The following is a 16,352-nucleotide window of genomic DNA, read 5'->3' as shown; positions in this document are numbered from 1 at the left end:
AATTTCAGTATCTCTTAGCAGTAATCAGCTTCATTTGGTTCAGAACAATTTCAATAGATGCTGATCTCATTAGCCCTTGCCCAAAGCTTAATTTACATCAGTTTTGGTGAAGAGAGCACAGGATTGTTCCCCTTCCACAAGGCTGTTCATCTCGTTGATGAGACATTCGGTTGATTTGGTCCAGTTCCCTGCAATAAGCATATTTAAGTGTTCCGCAAGTCCTTCTGAACCCTTGCAGTTCCCCACTCTCTACTGCGTTTATGTGTTACTATCCCAAAACAGGTAAGGTCAACAATGGGGAAGAACTACAGCTATTTATACTATGCTAAAAAACAGTGGTGAGAGCACGGGCATCACGAACGTCCTGGAAACCCTCAATTGCTGAGGGTTTTAGTGAATTTCCCAGAGAATCTTGGGAATTAAACTATACACTATACTCTATCCAGCAGTCCTCATCAGAAGGAAAAGACAGACTTCAAGTCTGTTTTAACTTTAAATATGCTAACAGGACGCAAACAGACATTTAAGTAAGGAATGCTACTATAAGCAGCTTGTTGTATAAACTGCCTGTCCTCCACTTTGGGATCTCCAAAGCTTCAAAAAAAGATAAGATACAGAAATTACTACCCCCATAGGCAGGCAATGGAAGTCAAAAGCACTGGCGTAAGTATTTTTACAAGCAGTGGTCAAGTCTTTCAGCTCCCCAAGAGATAAGCAGATCTAACATTCAGGCAGTCAATTACAAGTGAAATGTCTTACCTTCAAGACTTACCTTCAAGAATTTTCGCGTTTGTCTCAAATGGGCTTGCACATCCTTTTCTCAAAAAGGAATCTGATCTTTTTTATTCCTGTTATCCTAAAAGCTGTTAGAATTTTATTCTCCAGCTGGTCAGAAGCCTTTTTTAAGCTTGCAGTTTATGTATTCATGATATATTTACATTATTTGCTTAGTTCCAATATTACACTTGAACTTAAGCCAAGTTATCTCTGTGTTTAAAACACCATCACCAACTACTCTGATGCAGAGTTATATGTTTCTTGAACCTTCTTACTATTACAGACTAGACAAGCCAGACATTTCTTCCCTCTACAAATTCCATTCTAGTACGGCAAGAAACATTCCAGTAAACAAAATAATCGATTAATTTAATATTCCACAGGAGGTCTTTCTAATATATATCAATTTTTAATAAAAAGAGTGCTCTTACATCTGTGGTACCTTGGCCTGCTATTACACATACTGTTCTGATCACAACTACGTCTTGCTCAAAGACTGTCATTAGCCACCCATAATGACGTGTCTTTTGCAGCTAACCATTTCTCAAGTAACTACCCTCCTCACTGCTTCCAGTGTCCTTCATTACACAGCTATTCTGTCAAAATAGTCCAAATTCACTTAACATTTTTCTGTTCGACAGGTCACTTCACTTGAGCTAGAACAGCAAGCTTAATCACAAGGACACAAAGAAACATATCCAAGTGAGGCATAAGAAAATTTTAAGCTTAACTCACCTTTAAGCATATTGCTTTTGATACCTCATCTGTGTATGAGACTCACAGTATGTACGTTTTAACCCAATAAAATGTTACTGCACAGAAATAATGCTACACAATTGTTTTTTCTAATATTTATTTTTTTCACCTGCAAACTGTAGCAAAACATGATCAGCTTTATTATGCAGACAGGTATCCCTCTAACATTAGAGATTTAGGCATGTATAAATAGAAGAGCTCTTAGGAAAGGAAAACATTTTGAGAAATGAACAAACCTTCAATTTAACTTCATGACTTCCAATACCAATGGTTAAAATGATGTAGCTCATTCATTCCAAGAGATACAACAGCACCTTAAAGTGGCTGATCTATTTCCCAGTAACATTTTTCACATAACAATGTGTTAAAGTTACAAATACTGATATGCACAAATAGCTATTTTCTAAGAAAAATATGTACAGTACTGCAGCATAATGAATGTGGTATCTGCAATAACTTATTAGCCAATTTTAATATACATGATACCGCTACTTTTTACCTGCCAGTTCACAGGTTCGAGGATGTTACCACAGCCCTCTGTTTTGCACGTTATTACCTGGTGGGGGGGTTGATTTTCTTGGGTTTTGTGTATTTTTTTTTGTTTGTTTTATTTTTGTGAAGGTACACAATGCAGGCTTTTATTTTTACTTCTTAAAGACTTCTTTTGTGTTTAAAGCTAATATCAGTGAAACAAGACAACAGTGCAAGAGGCGCAGAGATGTTATGTGACCACGTAAGAGTTCTTTTGGGTAAAGTGTCTATAAGGCTATAAGAAAGGATTGGTTGATGAGCTTCCTGTTGGAAATTGTCCTGTTGGTGCACCAGCCTGGGGGAAAATGAAAGAAGAAAGATAAGACAAATATTTAAGATTTTTTTCCATATTGTAAATCATAAGTGCAGGACATAAAAAAGAAAACCACCTCTTAGGAAATATTTCTGGTTTGTGTTGCAGTCTTTTTTTTTTGGTGGTTCTCTGAAATTACACTACTGTAAGAGCATGGTATACAAGTACCTGTGATTTGAACAGCCTTACAAATGCCATGTTGTTGTAATACCGAATTGCATTTAGGAGACTCACATGCTGCCTTCCCTTATTTGAAGCAAAAAAAAAAATCTTTGTGTGTTACAGGTTATGCCTCTTCAGACATACAGAAGTTATTAATATCATGCAACAACTCACTTACCATAAAAGGGTTACTAGATACTCCAACAGCTGCAACTTGTCCAAAAGGAGTTACTACAGGCTTTGCCTGTCCAAATGCAGCAAAACCTGCTCCTTGGAAAGATAAGTGGAAAATATTAATACTAGTAACCAATCTTCAAAGAGTTCTTTGCTGCAGCTCCCACACAAAAATAAGTGGAAGCTTGGACTGCACAGTCAGCAGGACTGACCCTACTTAAACACTATCAGCAATGTAAGTGTAAAAAAAAATATGGCTGGACTTTGTTTGGTTTCAACTGTTTGGAACTAATTGATTTCCAATTTCTACATATGCACTTTTTTCAATGTTATTTTATCAATTAAATTTAGGGAGAAAGTACTTTCCAATTTTCTCTTGCCTGTGTTCTATGAAGTTAGAGAAAGTGTTCTAATCAGTTGCAGAGACTCCAAAAATGAAGACAAAACAATCCTTCTTGCATAAAAACCCTTTAAGCCTGGGAATACTTATAATTTTAGTATCAGATTATGGTAAAATTTCAGTTATGTCATTGCACACAGCCAAGTCAGAAAGCTCAACTACAGAGCCAAAACAGAGCGTGGGAACCCCTCATCAATATTATTATCAAGTTTATATAGAAATAAATATGCACCCATTATTGCTAACTTACAGACAGATCATTTTCTCCCTGTTTCTGATTTAAACAAGATTATCTAAAACGTATAGACCTACCATTTGGCTGCTGAGCAAAAGCAGTCTGTTGAGGGAAAGCTGCCTGGGTTGGGAACGTGGGCTGCTGGAAGTTGCCACTAAAACTAGTAGGAAGACTGTAGGAGGCAGGAGTTCCAAATCCTGCAGGCATGCTCATGGACGCAGTACCAAATGTTGCTGCTGGTAGGCAAAAAATAACATTCAATTATTTGTAAGAAATCACTTTTTTCATGAGACAAATTACTATAATGCCATGTTAAGAAAAGTCTCCTAATGCCTCAGGGACCGTACAAAAGTTCGGTTCAACTTCTACAGCCACTGAACTGATTTGTTAGCTTGGATCACCACCAACTAGGTGCATAATTTAGTTTTGCACTTTAAAAATGAATGGAATCATTTAAAATTTACTAGATCCAGTACATTCAGATATACTTTCTGAAAAGGAAGTTATTTTTCACATTCTCTACATTATCATATACTTCCCCCAGAGTTTTTCTGGTAAAAGTCTGTACACGTCAGAAGCAAGCACTTTCAGGCAGCATAAGCCCCTCTTTCTCCTCCTGAGAAAAGCATGAAAGGATCTTCCTACTTCAAGCTGCATTACAGGAAATTACAAGTCAAAAAAAAAATCATAAGGGATACATGCATCCCCTCGCTCTTCATCCCATCCTTAATGTCACTTTAAAGGAAATTCTCACCATGCACATTATTTGCACACAAAGTTCCTATTGCAAACGCTCTTACTGTTGAGGTAAGACTTAAAACAAAAAAACCCCAAAACTTTTCATCTGATTCTCTGCTGAACATTTCAAGTAAAGAACACAGCTCATAGGCAATTCCACATGCCTTCAGCAAATAAACAGGAGCACATCAAGTGCAAAAATGTAGTAACAAAACCATTATTCAGTCTTTTGGGAGTTATTCTTGAAAGGAGAAGCGTATAGGAGTTTTTTTGGCACAAATACAGACACCAGGCATTTTATTCTAGTTAAACATTAGACAGGACTTTTCTTTTGAAATGTTACAAGTTAGATTTTATGCAAGCTCAACTGTTTAAAAAAAATTAATATATTTAATTATCAGTTGAAAAATTTACCCCAAAAGTATTCAAGGGGAAGACATTACACATACATAAACTGTTGACAAAGTACGTGCAAAACTAAGGTATTAACATTGTTCTCAAGTTACAGTTAGCAGAGAAGCTATTCAACAGGAAAACCTGCTACAACAGCAAACAAAAGCACAACAAAATGAGCAGTGACTTGGGATATCCCAAAAGGCATCAAGCTACTGTTGGTAGAAACTTCAAGAGTCACTCAACTTGTTAGCATTATATTGTGATCATGGAGGATATCAATAATGGTTTTGTTATAGTTGCTTAATAGGTTGTCTATGTAGGCTCTTCTCTCCCTTTGCCCAGTTGCCAAATACCCACACCCACTCCATTTTAAAAAGCGTAACCTCTTCCGAAATTCTACGTGCAGAGAACCAGATAGCTATCAATAAGCTTTTACAAGCAAGAACAATTAGCCACAAGAAACTTGATACCAAATGTGGCCACCTACCAAAATGAGCCTGAGGAAATATGTGAGAGTGCATTGCTCCCGAGAGGCCTTATGGAAGCCACAAAGAGACCAGACAATGTCAAATCATTTATACACTCTTGAATGGTCATTTCTTAGTTATATATAAATATACACACGTATATGTACCAAACAATTCGTCCATAGCATGACCAGCAATAGATTAAGTTAAGAAAACCATTAGAAATAAACGCTACAAAACAGATCTCCCATTTAATAATTAGCAACGTTCATGCAGAAAGAAAGCTTAGCATAAAAGGACAAGCTACAAGTTTACACCTTACACTGAAAGGGGCAGAATATTATCTTTACTTATAGTCATTATCTCTGTCACCTAGTACATAACATCAGTATAGCTGCCAAAGGGTTGGAACCTCTGCAAGCCAAGGAAAGCAGTTTAGAAGGTGGAAGGATAGAGTTGCCATATTCAAACACATTTATCTAAAGAGGCTACAAGTTCTTAACAATCCACGAATAGCACAGTTAGGAATGAGATTAAAATAAGGAAAAAGATATTTTGGGCATTAAATAGGCGAACAAGTTTAACTGCATAATATCTCAAAAGGGACTGAAAACAGAATTTGTTTTAGCAGAGGACATGAATTTGATCAATTCAGTTTTAACTCAGCCTGATCAGTTTAATTCAGCCTACCTAAAACTTTGAGCAAAGCACAACTCAATGTTAAAATGCATACATCAGCAGATTTAGATCTGTGGAAGTCCAGTTAATAAAGTGCCAAAATTTAGCAATGTCTTTGGAGAGGAAAATTAGCATAATCTGGCAGTCATCTAAATCCAAGTGCAGTGTTTTGAAGAAAAGTACAAGTTTGCTTTTTTAAAAAGTGATTAAGTTTTTGTGTATGGAATTATGATTCTACAGAATCCTCCCCCAGAAAATTAGTGTAATTTATGAATGTAAAGATTATATTTAAACATATGCTTTACTGTTACAAAAGAGAAAAATAAAGGACACCACCAATGTACTGAATAAGGGGACTGGTGAGGAGCTAACAGTCCAAGCGCCTTATCTTTCCTGGTTCTAGCTCCAGCTCTTTCATTTTGAGGGCTTTCAGGACTTTGAAATAAAGAAATCAAAAAAGCAAGTGTACCAGCTCAGCATCAGGGCTTTCAAGATCCCTGATTTCAGGGCAACCTGCTATGAAGCATGCTTCAAAGCCAAGGTCATAGTCTTGGAAGGTACCCAACTGGTAATACAAAGACTACAAATAGCTTAGGTAGTATTAGAAGATCTTAAACAGATCATTTTAACATTCTTCATGGCTACCATTTGAAATCCTAGGATTGGGCCAGAAACTGGAAAATAATGTCCTCAGCCCAATAAAAAACATCACTGATCTAAAAAAAAAGTTGAAGTTGATTTCTGCAGCCTATTCATAAATATCGTACTCTACATTGAACAAAACACACAACATCAAATAGACTAGAGACAGATAATACAGAAGATCTTTAAGGAACAAATTACACAGCTATGAAAAAAGGAATCAATGCAAGTCTTGAAAGAAAGTTTCTCAAACACTTAGCGGTTTTTTCCTAACCTGTTGCTCCTCGGCTATTGGTCTGGAATGGATTTGTTGAAGGTGCCACTGGGGCAACAGGGGCAGCTACAAATGGATTTGTGGAAGGTGTTGCTGAAAGATTAAAAACATTTTATTTAATAAAGTCTTTTAAAAATAGCCAATCTGATTCACATGAAGTTTATACAGCTTTTATATGGAGATGCATAAATATCTAAAATTACATGAAAAATTAGGAATTGATAACAAAATGCTTAATTTGAAATGCATCGCAACAACAGTACTTTCTTGGCATCCTTTAGTAACTTCAATATCACTACTGTCAAAGTATAGCACTATCAACTAAAAATTAGTAAGATGTTTGCTTACAGTCCACAAATGGTGTTAGTAACACTTACATACCTCCAAATGGAGCAGGCACACTTGAAGATGCAGGCTGTGTCTGTGCGGTAGCAGCCACAGGTACTGTTCCAAAAGCATTGCTGAAAATAATTCATACATTCAGTGAAGTCAGAATTGCTTGTTTAACAATTAAATACAACTTACAATTATTGTTGGCATGTAAAAGAATAGAAAAGGAATGTTTATGTGCAGTCTGCAAACTGCAATATAATTCACTGATGCCAGGAACTGAGCCCCTGATGCCAGGGTCAGAGACGATAACTAGTGCTGAGCAATAGAAAGTCATCTCCACCAACAGCAGGAGAAAGAATATTGAACAGAGGCCACCAGCATAAAGGTTGCAAAGCAGAAGCTTTAAGAGCACTTGCAATATCAAGCAGAGCTATAACAGGCCTTTGGTATTTATTACTTTAATGATCTAAAAAAAGAAGTGGTTGGCACCATTTACATTATAAATATCTGAATAATTTTTTTGCCAGGGATGATGCTATGATTTTCGGTATGCATGCAACTATTCTGTACAGGAAAGCGTTACCATCTAACAGGTTTAGCATGTAATGACTAGAAGGGTGCAGAGAACGTTCTGCTGACAAAGTATTCTTAATTACATCTTATAATATCCTATCAGACAGTACTGCTATTATTTAAAACAAAGGATGCAATTTCAGTAGTAACTCTAAACTCATTCAACGTTTCCCCATTTAGAGAAGAAAACCAGATTTGAGAAACAACTTTGAGCTACTTTTCGGCTGAAGTCTCAGCTACTTCTAACAGAGTACCTGCTAACGTTACTGGTGGAAGTATATGCGTTACTAGAGGTTGCTGTGGAGCTGAACACGCTGTCTAATTCTGCTAGAGCCGCATACTTGTCTGAAGATGCACTTGACTGATTTGGGGCTGACAACGCAGGACCTGCTGATGCTGACACTACTGTACTGAAGCCACTTCCTTGCTCACTACCACCTAGAAAGAAACCAGATTAAAAGTGATGAAGATGTGTTCACTTTCTGCCCTGCCAACATTGAGAACTAGATGAAAGTTCATGGACAGATTAAAAGTTATGGACACTTTAAATATGCACTAGGGCTTACAGGAAAAAAAATGTTTAACGAGCCATCAGCTATAAGCAAAGTGTCATGCTTCTATAGACATTCTGCAGCTCCAAAGAGCCTCTGGTTTCCCTGGAAAATAATGACTGAATACTACCATCATCTTCAACTAGAAAATTTAACAAAATACACACCCTCAAATAATCTATTTCAGAACAAAGCTCTACATTAAACCAACACAAGTTTTTATACACCATTTGAGAAGAAAAAAGTTACAGAATAACTAGTTTTTTCTCCTAACTTAAAATCAGCTAAATCCAAGTATCACTGCTACTACTTTATAAAAAAAGTAAAGCCAAATCTTTTTGTAGCAGAGAGGTAGGAAAGCTACTCTAGCAGGTCCCTGTAACAACTGTAGCTCTCCATTCAAGAGCCTTCACTATAGGTTTTAGCACAAATATAGAATATATATTTACATTTTTATATATTTTCATCATTGCAGTCATAATTATTTAGATATTTCCGCTTAGAGTTATTCGTCTTGATAGGAAGTCGGTTCCCAAAAAGCAGTCTTCTGATGACATCCTTTTGGAGTGATGTTAGTCTTAAAACTTACATCTTACACATTAAGGGTACACTGACATGAAATTCTACTGGTAACTTAAAGAAAGGACATTTTGAAATACGGTCACTATTTTAAGAAGCACAGCCATCCTTGTGGTAAGCATACACATGTAGAATAAGCACATCAAAGAATAAAGTTTAATACCTTGCCCTGCGCTGAAGATATTATCTAAATTAGCAAGAGCTGCATATTTGTCAGCTGACTGGAGATTCGGTTTATTCACTGCAGCTTTACTGGCTGCAGTTGCTGTCGTGTTGCTCTGAGAAGCATTGAAGGCTCCAAAATCAGCACTGGAGGATTTGGGGAAGTTATCAAAGTGAGCAAAGTTCGCATTCACTGATCCAGCACTTCCACCTGTAACAAATTAAGTTAAACATGATCAACACTCCAAAGCTAGAGAAAGTCTCTCCAACTGTAACTGATGGCACAATAGTCCCACCTCTTTGTGGTTACGGGAGGCAACATGTTCCCCCGCCCCATCCCACACGTTTACATTTCCTTCACAGTTACACTGGCTCATTAGACAAAAAAAAAAAGTTTTTGTATTTTTCAGTCTGCAGATCAGGGACAAAAACCCCAAAATTCAACAGCTTAAATCACAGTCATAATTTGATCTTGAAAAACTATATGCTATTTATTAGCTGTTAAAGGAATTTCAACAATAATATTTTGCTAGAAAAATAAGTATTTGTCTGAATCTTTAATATTGAAAATACAGAAGCTTCCTTTTCCTGTCATATGTGTCTAATGAATAGCTACTATTTGCATTTACTTAATGGTACAATGTTTAACCATTTCAGATGTCAGTCATCGTTCAAGCAAAAAACCAGTGCCTGTAAGTCCAAAAGTAGTATGATTTCATGCCAAGGTTTAGAGAGATAGTTTGGTTCTCTCTTCTCAGATTTTTAGACTACATCCAATCAGGAAAGAGGTGAGGGGGAAGACACAGCACAGCTCTTTTTATACCAAGTCTCCACTGACATCAGAGATACGTAAATCAGTTTTAAAAATCTGACTTAGGTCCACACAACTGAACTTCAGTTCAAATACGAAACCATGAGCTTCCATCTCTTCAGTGTGCAGACAATTTAATCTAGGCAGGTCACATACTTAAACTTAAATGAGTTGTTCCATTAAGTGTATCACATTTTATAACAGTTGGTTGAGGATTCCGCTCATGCTACAGAACACACAACTTTCTAATAGCATAACCAATAAGTTAAAACATATGCAACAGTAGGAATGAAAATGCTATACTACAATGGCATAAAATGAAGCAAGCTGAGTTTTCCACTGTGTGGAACTTACTGTGTACAGCCTGGAGAGGAAAAGCTGAAGTAAATTCACCAAAACTGCAGCTAGATGAAAGCGTTCTGAACGCTGGGCAGCCAGAAATTGTGTGTGGGTTAAAGTTAACATAAGAAGGGAGAAAGAAAATTTGAAAAAAAGTTTAACACGACACCACACTCAAAAGAAAAAAAAAAAAGGAAAAGAAAGTCAGTCAGCCAAAGATCTAGACAAACAGCAAGTGTAAGCTCAAGCAGAAGTTCTAAAGCATGATCAAATTAAAGGAAAGCAAAATAAATCTTAGCAATAGGCTCTACACATGAAGTCAAACATACTGAAGTGTGTGCATGTGTTATACATACGCATAGACACACTTTTTTTGGTACTGTGATGTGCTTTTGGGTCTACTGAAACACGTCTCTTATAAGATAGAGTCAATTCAATATTTATCAAAAGCAGTATGGTTTACTCTCTTCATAGTTATTTCAGGTGTAGAGCTAACAAACACATAGTGCGATAAATCAGACTTCTGAGTAGCATTAGGAAAAAAAAGAAAATCAACACCAAACAGAAAGAATTCATTTTGAGTTTCCCCAGAGCTTCAGATGGCTCGACTGCATTAAAGCAGGCAGATGCAAGAAATAAACTCAACTTAAGTATCTTCCAACATAAAGGTAAGGATTATTTCAATTAAGTATTAATCAGAAGTGCTAGGAGTTCTACCTGTATTTTGGGGCTGAAAAGAAGACTGACTTGCTGTGGGGAAACCTCCAAAATTACTCGAACCACTAGACTGTCCAAATGCATCAAAGTTTGCAAAACCTGCATTTGCAGAGTTCTGCGCTGTAAATTGCAAAGGAACAAAACATGTTAATGGATATGGAAAATAAACACAAAAACAGATGTATTAACTGAATTCATGGTCATGACAGCCTCCAAGGGTTATGTCCTACCTTGTAATTTCTTTTTACATTAAAAAATTATACATGATATTCTACAACCGAAAGTTGTCTTTGAACAAGCTTTCATGAATCACTTTCACAGAGCTGTACCAGTTAACGCTACTTCTCTCCTTCTCACACATGCTGCTACTCACAACTGCATGACCTGATGAAGTCCAGTTCAGCTTAACCCTAGAGTGTTTGCAGTGGTGGCTGGTCAGGGAAAAACAGCCAAAAAGTACAGAATACCAGATGTATACCTGTAGAACCCAAACCAGGTATCATCCTAAATGCTAGTTTCCAAAACTGGAATTTGTGGTCTAACTGAACATTTCTTTGGGAGTAAAAATTATAAAGTATTCTTGTAACATACTGACAATTTGAATTCCTTATATACAAAGTGCTTCTTCCTTGGATGAATTTAGTTTGGCACCACTTGAATAGTTTTGGGTAGGTTTATAAATTCATTTAACTGGAAAATTCAGTTTTTAAAAAACTAAATCAGAATACAGAAATATGGAAAATCAATACCAATGTCAAGAAGATAGCATTCATAGAGTGTATCCACAAAATAAAGTCCAAGGAAATTTCAAATAGAATTTCAGTTTTCACCTTCCTTTCGTGCCATACTATAGGAGAAAATAAAAGTTAACACCCATCTAATTTCAAACAGCTGGACATTCAAGCATCTATAGATTCAACAGGAATTGCATGCCTAACTGATAAGCTCCACAGAAAGTCTTAAACACTGTTATAAGCAAGGAGTAAGGGAAAAAAATTTTTTTTAATCAAATGCAAAACAAACCCATATATAGGTAACTTGAGTTACTATCTAAAGAAAGCCCACAAAACACCTTCTAGAATAACAGATGCAATACATTATATTTTTGGGTCAGGATTTGTTTATTCTGAAGGGATTTTGTAGATTAAGTATATACAAAAACAAATTATGCTGATTGTTTAAGTACTGTTACTTAATAGCCAGATAATGCTAGTAAAAAGTTGCATTATTTCACTTAATTTCTATTTTAAAAGCATCTATACTACAGATTTATAAACTAAAAGGACATTTTTATACAAACTACTGTATTCCATAATGCTGCTAATATAAATGAAAGAGCAAGTATTTCCCTTCACAGGGGATACTGGGAGAGAGGGTGAGGTTTGACTCTACTTGATACCACGTTTTACTAGAAGTGTGCATGCATATTGGGTTTACATGGCACAGTTTTGGTAGCGGGGGGGCTGCAGGGGTGGCCCCCATGAGAAGAGATCAGAAGCTGCCCCCATTTCTGACGCCTAGTTTCAGCTGGCTCCAAAACAGACCTGCTGCTGCCTAAAGCTGAGCCCATCAGCAATGCTGGTGGCACCTCTGTGGTAACATATTTAAGAAAGGGTAAAAAACACTGCGCAGCAGCTGAGAAGAGTGAGAAAAAATGTGAGAGAAACAACCCTGCAGACACCAAGGTCAGTAAAGAGGGAGGTGGAGGATGTGCTCCAGGCAATAGAGCAGAGATTCCTCTGTAGCCCATGGAGAAGACCATGGTGAAGAAGAAGGTTGTCCCCCTGCAGCCCATGGAGGACCACAGTGGAATAGATATCCACACTGCAGCCTGTGGAGGACCCCACACCAGAGCAGGTAGAGATGCCCTGAAGGAAGCTGGAGCCTGTGGAAAGCCCGTGCTGGAGCAGTCCATACCTGAAGGACTGTACCCCATGGAAAGGAACCATGCTGGAGCAGTTCTTAAAGAACTGTAGCCCATGGGAAGGGCCCATATTGAAGAAGTTTGTGAAGGCCTGTATCCCACTGGGGGGGAGGTATGCCACAATGGAGCAGGGGAACAGCATGAGGAGGAAGGAATGGCAGAGACTAAGTGTTATGAACTGAAACCCCCATTCCCCTGCACAGCTCAGGGGAAGGAAGTAGAAGAGTCAGGAGTGAAACTGAGCCTGGAAAGAAGGGGTGAAGGTGGTTTTAGTTTTGTTTTTATTTCTCACTATCTACTACTAATTGACAATAAATTAAGTTAATCTTCCTCAAGCCAAGTCTGTTTTGCCCATGACTGTAACCAGCAAGTGATCTCCCTGTCCTTATCTTGACTCACAAGCTTTTTCATCATATTTTCTCCCCCCATCCTGCTGAGGAGGGGGAGTGAGAGAGCAGCTTGGTGGGCACCTGGCAGCCAGCCAAGGTCAACCCACCACAGCAAGAGAGTCAACAAGCAAGGAAAAAAAAAGGCAATGAGAAAGCAAGGTCTTAGGAAAGTTCTGCCCTAAAATTTTCACCTTTAAAGTGTGCACAGAGAAAAAGTTGACACAAACAGAGGAAAAATAGTTTCTATTATTATACCATGTGTATTGGTTCAAACAGCATTCTACAGACTTCAAGTCCAAATTCCACAGTTTGTTTTTTTTTGTTTTGCTTTTAAACCAGTAGGTTTAAGAGGAATAGATTAAGAATTCAATTGCACCTTTCTTTAAAATGAAAGTGATGCTTTCATCCTGATGCATCAATTGGATAGTGGCTACTCAGTGACCGATGTTTAGTTGACCAAATAGGATTAAGTACATAAATGTCACTCCTAGAATTATGACAAAATTTTTCATTTTAACCACTCATACAAATGAATACTATGTCAAGAATCTTAAATGAAGTATCTTTTGGGTCTAGATTAAAAACTGGAACATATTATATTACAGGCCACTTAATTTTATTGCATCAGCCGACACAGAAAGCATGATTTGCAAGTGGGCCCACGTTAAAATAGTAGAGCTGTAAAGACTCTTCTGCAGAGCATTCAGATGTTAATCTTGATTTATTTTATGTGGTAAAGTTTAAACCTATGTAAAAGTGGCACAAAGGTAAAGACCAGGTAAGACTTGTACGTTCCTGTACCTGAACAATATGTAGATCACGTTTTTAAGGATGGACTGGCAATTCCAAAATTCATTTCTCCACGCAGAAACCCAAGAACAACCCTAAGTTAAGGAACTGCAGTGGACTGCAGATTTACATAGATTTACAATTGCTGTTGTGACTGCAGATCAATGAGGCAATACAAAAGCTAGCTGGCTAAAGCTAGCTGAAGTATGACAGCACCAGTCATGGCAATGCAAGCTGCCCCTACAATCTTTGCATAGTTTCTTCTGTGAGGTTTGCACTACCTAGTGTGGAATAAACGCACGAAACACTGCAAAACAAAAAACCTAAAATAAGGTCCACATATCTTCAATTACAAAATTGAAAATAATTCTCTAGAAGACTAACTATGTCGTACTATTTTACTACTTCTGGGTAAAACCTCTTCTCCCTTGTTATCTGTGATAGATTTGTGCTGTGTCACTACACCTTTTAAAATCTTTTGTGCAGGTCTTCTATTCCATTAGTTTATAGAAAGTCTACATGCCAAAAATTTTTATCTTTTTTTTCCGCCACTATTACCAGTCTGTAAACTACAGACAGAGAACAGTTATCTACCATCATCTTCAAAACCTCATCATTTTGCAGAAGTTATGTAACTCTGTAAATTAAATACAGACAGTAAACGTAAGGTCAGCATGTTTCCCCTTCAACATTCAACAATGTCCTGAGCCAGCTTAGTACATTAGAAAACTCAGAAAAAAGGAACATATCCGAAGTTGCACTTCCTGCATAACTTTCAAGCTTTACCATCTACACTTTACAGATCACAGCACAAGTTTGTTAATATTCTCCTATCAGCTGCTGCGCTCAGTTGTGTCTTAATTGCAGAAACAGTAACTTACACCGGAAGACCTTAAACTTGCTGGTGCTTTTCAGCGATTTCTTTAGTTAACCATAGTGTACTTGAAGGGAAAGAGAAAACTCCTTTCCCTGTAGGCACAGCAAAAAAAAAAAGCCCTAAAACAAGAACACCGGACCATAAACTTCGAGAAAGTAGTGCTGGACTAAGTGCAAGTTCTTCCATCCTCTGCTGTAGTGTGTGATTACTAACAAAAATTACATGTTTATACAGCTCCTTAAATGAGCACTTAAAACTCATTTTTGCCAAAGCTGGTAGACTGATCAACCCTCCTTGGGGTCCAAAGGGAAGAGTCTGTAACATTTCAATATTAGTTTCAGTTAACACTACCCTGTGGTTACTGCACACAGAACAAGGCTTACAAGTGTTTTACCCCAGCAAGTCAGAAAACACCTTCAGATAAACCAGTCTGCAATACACATTCAGCTATCACACGCTCAGAATTACATTTTTGTCTTTTAGAAATGGATTTAGAACCCAAAACAGTTTCTGGGCTGGTAAAACTTATGGAAAGGAGTCATGGGAATGACCACAATGGTTAACTATTGAAACAGAAAACTAGTCAGTACAGCTGAGTATTCCTCTCAGTTTTGATTTTCAGCACTTAATTCAGCCAGAAATTAACAGACTCTTTCATAAGATTATATTTATTCTGGAGTGTTCATATTGCTTTTTATCCTTTTAAAAATTACCCAGCAGAGATGCAGTGGAATTTTACTTAGATTTGGAACACAGTATTGAAATATTGCTTTAATGGAATTTTCATCTCCTGAAACCCACAAAGAATAATTAAGTGTATATAAATATAGAATCATTCAGCAACAAGTGTGGAAAGAATAAGTTATTAGAAAGAATTAAATATCTGCAGCCTCTTCAGTAACACTGTACAACATTGGCCAGTCAGCACAAGTTCTCCCACTTAAATATACCTCTAAAAAGATGATTAACATGAAATCTTAAGGATTTTACAAAATACACTGCAATGGCAATTCTTATTCAGTATTACTGAATTCAGCCAGTTATTTCACAACATTTTTTTTGAAAGTTAACTTTGAGAAAGCCTTGATACTTTGGTCAGTTCTGCAGGTGTGCCTTAAGTCCCCTCCATCATGCTTCCTCTCAGCTGTTAACAATTTCAGGACTGATGTGCAAAAAATATCTCTTATTCTTGTTGACTTAGCAGCATCACAGTTTCTCTCAGAAAAACTAGATGAAAAGCCCATTCAGACAAGGCAGGCAAAGGTACTTTCCCACAATTACAATGCAAGTTAGCAACAACATACTTCAGTGACCACAGAATCAACTACTTCTTTAGGATAGACTTCTATGGCTCAAGATCTGTGGCTGAAAATAAACCCTGAGGGCTCAATATATTTTACTGAAGTCATTCTTTAAGAATTCAAGGCCTACCCCCATCCTCAGTCACTATGTATGCTCAAAGCTTGTTTATTCTTTCTGAAACTACAGAATACTACCCACACGGGTAGTATTCAGTTTTCAAATAGACACACACACAAAAGACGAGGTCATTCTTTAAACTGAGGAAGCCTTTGTTTTTCTTTTAACAAATTGACAGTTATTGTCAATGCATTTGAACTCCCTTAAAGTCTCTATATCTGCTTTCTTTCCATGAATGCTCTTCCTAATAATTTTCAGAAAGAAAATTGAAGGTCTAATATCAGTTTCTCCCTACATTCTGTTACTCATCCTCTCACTCTCTCCCCCGAAGAATTTAAAGTTCTAG

The 16,352-nt window shown here is 37.1% G+C and overlaps 1 protein-coding gene across 5 annotated transcripts in view; it reads right to left on the bottom strand.

The window, feature by feature from the left end:
• Positions 1-1,622: 1,622 nt before the first annotated feature.
• AGFG1 (ArfGAP with FG repeats 1) overlaps positions 1,623-16,352 on the bottom strand; it is a 37,328-nt gene continuing 22,598 nt past the window's right edge. Inside the window, exons 6-14 of one of the 5 annotated variants that reach the window (XM_050902698.1) lie at positions 10,609-10,728; positions 9,907-9,978; positions 8,743-8,952; positions 7,704-7,887; positions 6,925-7,004; positions 6,544-6,636; positions 3,426-3,584; positions 2,718-2,809; positions 1,623-2,359 (exon numbers count right to left, since the gene is read on the bottom strand). In XM_050902698.1, the coding sequence (XP_050758655.1) occupies positions 2,300-2,359; positions 2,718-2,809; positions 3,426-3,584; positions 6,544-6,636; positions 6,925-7,004; positions 7,704-7,887; positions 8,743-8,952; positions 9,907-9,978; positions 10,609-10,728 (1,070 nt within the window). In that variant the 3' untranslated portion in view covers positions 1,623-2,299. The remainder of the gene's footprint in view (positions 2,360-2,717; positions 2,810-3,425; positions 3,585-6,543; positions 6,637-6,924; positions 7,005-7,703; positions 7,888-8,742; positions 8,953-9,906; positions 9,979-10,608; positions 10,729-16,352) is intronic. The other 4 variants (XM_050902699.1, XM_050902700.1, XM_050902702.1 and 1 more) reach the window with 4 other exon arrangements.

The sequence above is a fragment of the Gymnogyps californianus genome, chromosome 10, assembly GCF_018139145.2.
Source record: "Gymnogyps californianus isolate 813 chromosome 10, ASM1813914v2, whole genome shotgun sequence".
NCBI lineage: Eukaryota > Metazoa > Chordata > Aves > Accipitriformes > Cathartidae > Gymnogyps > Gymnogyps californianus.
The sequence above is the reverse complement of the archived record's forward strand: the minus strand, read 5'-3'. Positions and strand labels throughout refer to the sequence as shown.